The 6,690-nt window shown below is 41.1% G+C and overlaps 1 protein-coding gene across 1 annotated transcript in view; it reads left to right on the top strand.

The window, feature by feature from the left end:
- The window catches only part of CLRN2 (clarin 2), a 17,106-nt gene extending 13,588 nt beyond the window's left edge, over window positions 1-3,518 (top strand). Inside the window, exon 3 of the mRNA XM_015823349.1 lies at window positions 3,078-3,518. Within this exon, the coding sequence (XP_015678835.1) occupies window positions 3,078-3,343 (266 nt within the window). The 3' untranslated portion in view covers window positions 3,344-3,518. The remainder of the gene's footprint in view (window positions 1-3,077) is intronic.
- Window positions 3,519-6,690: the final 3,172 nt, after the last annotated feature.

Here is a 6,690-nt window from a genome sequence, read left to right as displayed (position 1 = left end):
CGGAGGAGATGGATTGTTTAAGTTTAGAGTTTGGAGTTAGAGATATTAATATTTGTTTACTTGTAGTTGAATGTTAGCCTAGGTTTGGTTTGGGAAGTCCGGGGGGTGGGGGGATGGGATAAATCATTGTGTAATACTTGTGATGTATTTCTTCTTTTATGATAAAAACAATAAAATTCTATATTGAAAAAAAAAAAAATAATACCAAACAGCGAATAAAATGGGCATCTAAAGCCACAGGCTGCAGTGTCATTCTTAATTGCCAAAAAAAAAAAAAAAAAAAAAAAAAGAAGAAGCTTGTGGGGCTACCAGTTAAAAAAAAAGTTCAACCAGATCTTCCAACTTTGCGAGATCTTATGTTTTTGGTGAGAAGTTGGAAGGTCAGATTGATCTCTTTTTTTTAGTCCAACAAACTTCTTTTGTTTCCCTGCACACGGAAAGGTTAGTGAAGGAAAGTGGTTGCCCTGGGGTGGGGGTTAGGATTTGGCATTGTGGATGCCCTGGGGTGTGGTGGAGGTTAGAGTTTGGCATTGTGGATTATGGAGTGTTTGTGCTCTGGTGGGGGTATTCAAAATGCACAGATTCCCTGCATTTTGAAGCATCCTGTGTGACTGCACGGAAAGGAGCGCTCCATTTCTCAAGTGCCCCATTCCAGGCATACGGAGGTTGCAGTCTCTGCCAGATCTCCGCCAGATCTGGCAGAGACTGCAAGCTCTTTGGCTAAGTTTTCTCAGGAAAAAGCCATTTCTCAAGCCCCTTCCTAGCAAAAACAAGCCTCCAGAGCAAGCATGCCTCACTCTTCTTAAGAGCACACTCGCTCTGGAGGCTTGTTTTGGCTAGGAAGGGGCTTGAGAAATGGCTTTTTCCTGAGAAAACGTAGCCAAAGAGCGAAGCATGTGTGCCCACAGAGAGGGCTCTGAGTGCTCCCTCTGGCACGCGTGCCATAGGTTTGCCACCACTGGACTAGACAGTCACCTATCTGAAATGGTATAAGTTCTCCTGCTAGAAGACCTCCAAGATCCATTCCAGCTTTCTATTTCTATTTCTTTATTGACCAAGTGTGATTGGACACGCAAGGAACTTGTCTCCAGTGCATAAGCTCTCAGTGTCCATACAAGCAACAAGTGATAAATCATGATCAGAATCATAAAATACAATCATCAAAAATCATGAGATACAACACTCAGTGATAGCCATAGGATGCTAAATAAGCAATCAATATAAAACAAACTAGGATACTAAATAAACAGTCAGTATAAATTATAAGATACAAGGAACAAAGTTATAGTCATAAGAAGATAAAGAAATAGGTAACAGGAAAGATGAGAAGGATAATAGTAATACAGCCTTACTAGGTAGTTTGACAGTGTTGTGGGAATTAGTTGTTTATGTTCTGACCCAGCCTTCGCGAATGTTACTCAACAGCTTACTCAAGAGGAAAAACCCCTTTTCAGTTAACAAGGCATGAGCAAGGCAGGAACTCGTAAGAAAAAACCCTTTTATTTTAACAAGGCATTTATGGAATAAACTCCAGATAACCAGTCCTTAGATGTACAAACAGTAGCAGTCTCTGCTCCCACTTGGCTGAGATAAGTACAAAGTCTCTGAGTTCCAAGCAGTAAGGCTCAATTAGCAATTCAACCCAAACACACAAAGAAAGCCAACAAACCTGCAAAGAATTGGCAAAACTCCTGGCAAAAGAAATCAGAGAAACAAGATGTGGCCTTCCGGGTGCACTTCAAGGTGTTAGTAACAACCTTTAAAGCGCTCCGTGGCAATGGACCTAGGTATTTGCAAGACCGCCTCCTACCAAACACCTCCCTTCGACCAGTCCGCTCCCACAGAGAGGGCCTCCTTAGGGTGCTGTCGGCCAGACAATGCCAGCTGGTGACCCCCAGGGGGAGAGCCTTCTCTGTGGCAGCTCCTGCCCTCTTGAATGACCTACCCCCCCAACCTACGTACAGTTGCGGACCTGCGCCTTTTTCGCCGAGCCCTGAAGGCCCATCTATTCCGTGCGGCCGGCCTGGCGTAGTTTGATTATGTTTTAGTGGGGGTTTTGTATGGGGTACTTTTAGAGCAGGCCTGTTATTTAATTTGATTTTAGAACAGAAACTTGTGTATATTTATCGTGGTTTTTATTATCGCCTGTTCACTGCCCTGAGTCCCGTAAGGGAGATAGGGCGGTATANAATAATAATAATAATAATAATAAAGATACCATAGCATGAACTGCTGTCTGCAGCAACCGGTGCCTCCCACACCTCTCCTCTTTATAGTCCAGCCAGAGTGTGGCTTCTTAGTGTGTCTTATTTTTCCTGGAGAGCCGCCCCACCGCCCTCTGTTGTCCTGCATGCCTCTCCTCTCTGCACATGCACACATATGGGACAGGCCCCAGCTGTTCCTGCTCTTTGCTCAATTCAGGCCCCCAACACAGCTGTCTCTCTGCCTGAGTGTGAGTAGATGGGCCTGGCTCCGTGTCTGGCTCTGAGTCTTCTTGTTCCTCAGAGCCTTCTGCAAACTCCAATGTGATCCCAGGCACCCCTTCCCCCTCATCCGATTCATCTGACTCAGCTGCCAGATCCGCTGGCAATTGAGGAACCACAACAGTTTTGCAGAGTGATGGCATGAGGAAGAACTGTCCTTGTGTCTAGTTGTTTTGGTGTGCAATGCCCTATAGCATCATCCTGAGGGAAGAAGTTGAAACAGTTTATGTCCAGGATGTGAGAGGTCTATAGAAATTTTCACAGCCCCGTTTCTGGCTCATGCTGTATACAGGTCCTCAATGCAGTATACTTTATGACCATTGAACCCCCTTGGTTCAAAAGGGACAGTTTAATTTCTCCAAAACCCAAGGAAAAAATGAAAAACCCAACTCTGCTTATAGGATGAGGTATGCTCCTTTATTTTGCATCAGCATCCTGCTTTCTGTGGCCTTGGTATCTCTTAAAGAGTTAGGTGCAATCTTTGGCTATTCAACAACTCAAACAAGAACAACTCCAGGATCAGTTTAGAAATGAGAGTCATCTGCTCTGTAGGGCATGTGCACAAATGACTTTTTTTTTTACATTTATTTCTAGGAGGATGTACCATGCTGGCTGTGACTGCTTTTGTATCAGCTGTCAAACTCCATCGGCTTACAGAAAGAATTGCCAATTTTCGGGAAAATGGCTTCCAGTTTCTCATCCTGGAAGAAGAGTATATGCCTTCTTTCTGGCTTTGTGTAGCAAGTGCAACAATCCATGGGCTGAATCTGGTCATTGTTGCCCTCAGCGCAATTCACTTCCCAACTCTGAAAACAAAGACAGAAGAAGCAAATGTTACAGCAGAAGATATCATGTACTAAGTCCTTTATTTCCAATTTGCCCTCTTCTGAACTTCCATGATTCTTTGATCATCTGCATACTTTAAAGCCACTGACATCAAGTAGGAAAAATTAGTATCACAAACAGGTTGATTTCAGCAAATGCTGAGGTCCATTGACTGCTATGTCCATAAGCTGGAAGAGGATTGTGTCTCCCTCATAGTGTTCAAAATTTAGGAGTCCTCCACCTTCTCCTGCTGGTTATAACTGTCATTCATAAATCTTCCAATCACCAAAAGAGAAGTTTACTACCTTTGCCCCAACATTGTGCATTGGAAAATGGATACCTTTGCTTCATGAAAACTAATTCAGTTTATCATCATTAGCCTTTGTTCAGTACCTCAGAAGCTAAAAAGATTTGTATCTGTATCTTTGTCTGTATCACTGTTTCTTTAAAGATGAGGAACTAAAGGAGAACTTTTCCTCCTGCCACATGATTATTTTTGGTGTTAATTCATACTCAGATATGTTATTCTTTGCAAGATACCATAAGCCTTTGCTAAAGATTTAAAGGAAATTCGCCTTTTTTGAGGAGCAACAAAAATTAGATGAACAATTAATTTCCTATTACAATTTTTGTCTCTCTCTTGGGTGGGCTAAGGTATTGGCTTTCCCAGCCAAGCATCATGAAAGTTTGGCCTAACTTAAGTATAATTCATAGCTGAGATTACAAGACATGCGCTAATGTTTTGTTGGATAACTTGTCAGATGGCATTCCCTGTGCAAGGAAGTGGAATTATGGAACTATTGTAAACTCTCCAGTCATGGGACTCCATGCAAATTTGTGGATTGAAGGTCCAAATCTTCAAAATGGAAGGCGAGGCATTGTGATCCAAGCCCTGCTTGCCATCTTACAGATTTTGACCACCTCTCAAATGCTGCTGTTGTGTTATTTCAATGATGTCACTCATAAAGCACTAAACATTTCATCCTTCTCTTCAAAATGGAAGGAAAATGGTGCTGATGAGCAGATGGCGCAAATCACTTGTTATATGTCTCCTTTTATTTTTATTTATTAATTTATTATTGTATTCTACTGTATTTTATTTTGCATCACTAGCCCATTTTTATTATTTTTACTGAGCCTTGAAGATAATTACAGTCACAATATCCTTAGCATTTTGGAATTTAATTCAAGAGTCTAAAATAAATGGAATGCCAAATAGGAAAAACCGTAACACAAAAAAGTCCAGGTTCTCGGGCTGTGCCTATCAAAGCCACCTGAAACTGACAAATATACGCCAGATGAAATATGCATAAATAAAGCTAGTGACAAAACAAAACTGATTGCTATTTCTCTCCTGAATGATTTATTGTGAAAAGAATATGTGTCCAAAGGAAAAGCCTCAGACTTCAGATTCTGCAAAATTCAATGGATGAAGCAGGGAAATGCTTTGATTAAGGCACTGCCTTGAAGAATTCTGAACTGGGAAATTAGATATTTGTAAGTAACATATTCAGATGGCTCAATGTGTCTGTACCTGCAAGTATCAGAATTTTGCAAGCCAGTTTCCCTGTCATGCTCTTTGGAAGTGGTCTTTTAAGCAGCAAGACAGAAAGAGCATTGATACTTTTGAACGTTTTTGAAGAAAACTCCCAAGAATACCATGGATAATCAAGAAAACAAATAAATGGATCATCAAACAAATGAACTCAAGGCAAAAAATGACCAGGCTCAAATGATCCTACTTAGGAGACCTTTTGTGAAGACCTAGCTTTCTGGGAAAGGTGGAAGAGAAGACAACATCCAGCAGCAACTATGAATATATCATTGGAAGATCTGAAAGATCAGGTTGGAGACAGTCTAACCAGGTAGGAGAGTGTCCTGGAGATGATTTATCTAAGTGGTCCCTAAGAGTTGACACCAACTTGATGGCACATTATCATATAACAGATATTCTCACCTATGCATTATGTTGCCCAAAGTGTGAGAATGACAAAGCTGCTGTTATCATTGATTGTACTGGGAGATTGTAGTTTTAAGGAACTGAGGAGAGTCCAGGAGCCACAAGACTGAGATTGGCAGGTATTCTAGTCCATAGGAAGTATGTGGCTCCCTGTCTCCATGTAGTGCCATCTGCTACCTATCACAGACTGCAAAAAAACAAAACAAAACAACAAAACAAAACTGTGCTCTAACGAAAAGAGAGAGAAGACAATATAACATTCTGTCTTGATAGAGGTTGATTGAATCCTGTTCCCAAAGCTTTTGTTAATTCTACCAATCCAGACAGTCATTTGTAATTGCCTTTTGGGCTGGACTGGCTGTGATTAGGGACAACTCATCTTTATCTTTCTCAGAATAACATGTGTGAGTTTCTCCAGCTGTAGACCTTTCAAGCCTTGCTTCAAGGGGGAACTCTTGGTATCATACAGTCAATGAAACATTGGCATCCCAACCAAATGAACAGGACAAAGCTTTAAATGGAAGTCAAATATAAGAAAAATGAAAATAAGGTCAAAGTAGAAGATCAGGAGAATTAAAGGAAAATCAAGGTACGGAACTTGAGCAATTGTTAATCACAGGATAAAACAGACTCAAAATACGCATTAAAGAACAAGAGTCACTCTGAAAGTGAGATGGGTGATCTCCATGAATAAATAAATAAACAAATAAATAAATAAATAAATAAGAAAGAAAGAAAGAAAGAAAAAAGAAAGAGAAAGAAAAAGAAGAGAGAAAGATAGCGTTCAGGAGAAGAAAAGAGAAGCTCAGCTCTTGGATGAAAAGGAATCTTTATTTTCTCATTCAAAAGGAAGTATGTGGCTCCCTGTCTCCATGTAGTGCCATCTGCTACCTATCACAGACTGCAAATGGGGAAAGAAAATCTTGGGCTGAAAAGGTTGCAAGCCAAGAAGAGAGGTTGTTAGTGCTTTAACTGAGTGGTGGGGCCTTTAATCTTTTTAATAGAAGTCAGTCCCATCCAGGTCAAAAGAGGTCATGATTCTATTCTGCATCAACCAAGCCTGTGATAGAATTCACAAACTGGAGTGGGATGCACAAGAAGCCAGGAGAGGAAAGGTCATGGCAAACAGGCTGGACTCAAGTCCCAAGAAGCAGGTGGGCCTGTTTGTCCCAGATGTTATGTGCTCTTGGCTACTTTTCTTCGTGACCAGAGGCAAGCTCACCTGACCAATAATCAGCCAAGACACAATGAAGATCTTTTGTTTCATTTACTGCAATAAGCAGGGAGAGAAGCTATCAAAGCTTGGTTCTCTCCAAAGTTCTAGCCCAAAATATTTCCTTTATACAACCCTATCCCAGCTGCCACATCCCTCCTCTTTCCCCATTTCCGGCTACACAATAAATCATACATCACATGTACATT

This window comes from Protobothrops mucrosquamatus, unplaced genomic scaffold, assembly GCF_001527695.2.
Source record: "Protobothrops mucrosquamatus isolate PMUCROS unplaced genomic scaffold, P.Mucros_1.0 scaffold1841, whole genome shotgun sequence".
NCBI classification, from domain to species: domain Eukaryota; kingdom Metazoa; phylum Chordata; class Lepidosauria; order Squamata; family Viperidae; genus Protobothrops; species Protobothrops mucrosquamatus.
Note: the sequence above shows the minus strand (reverse complement) of the source record. Positions and strands in the feature narration are given on the sequence as shown.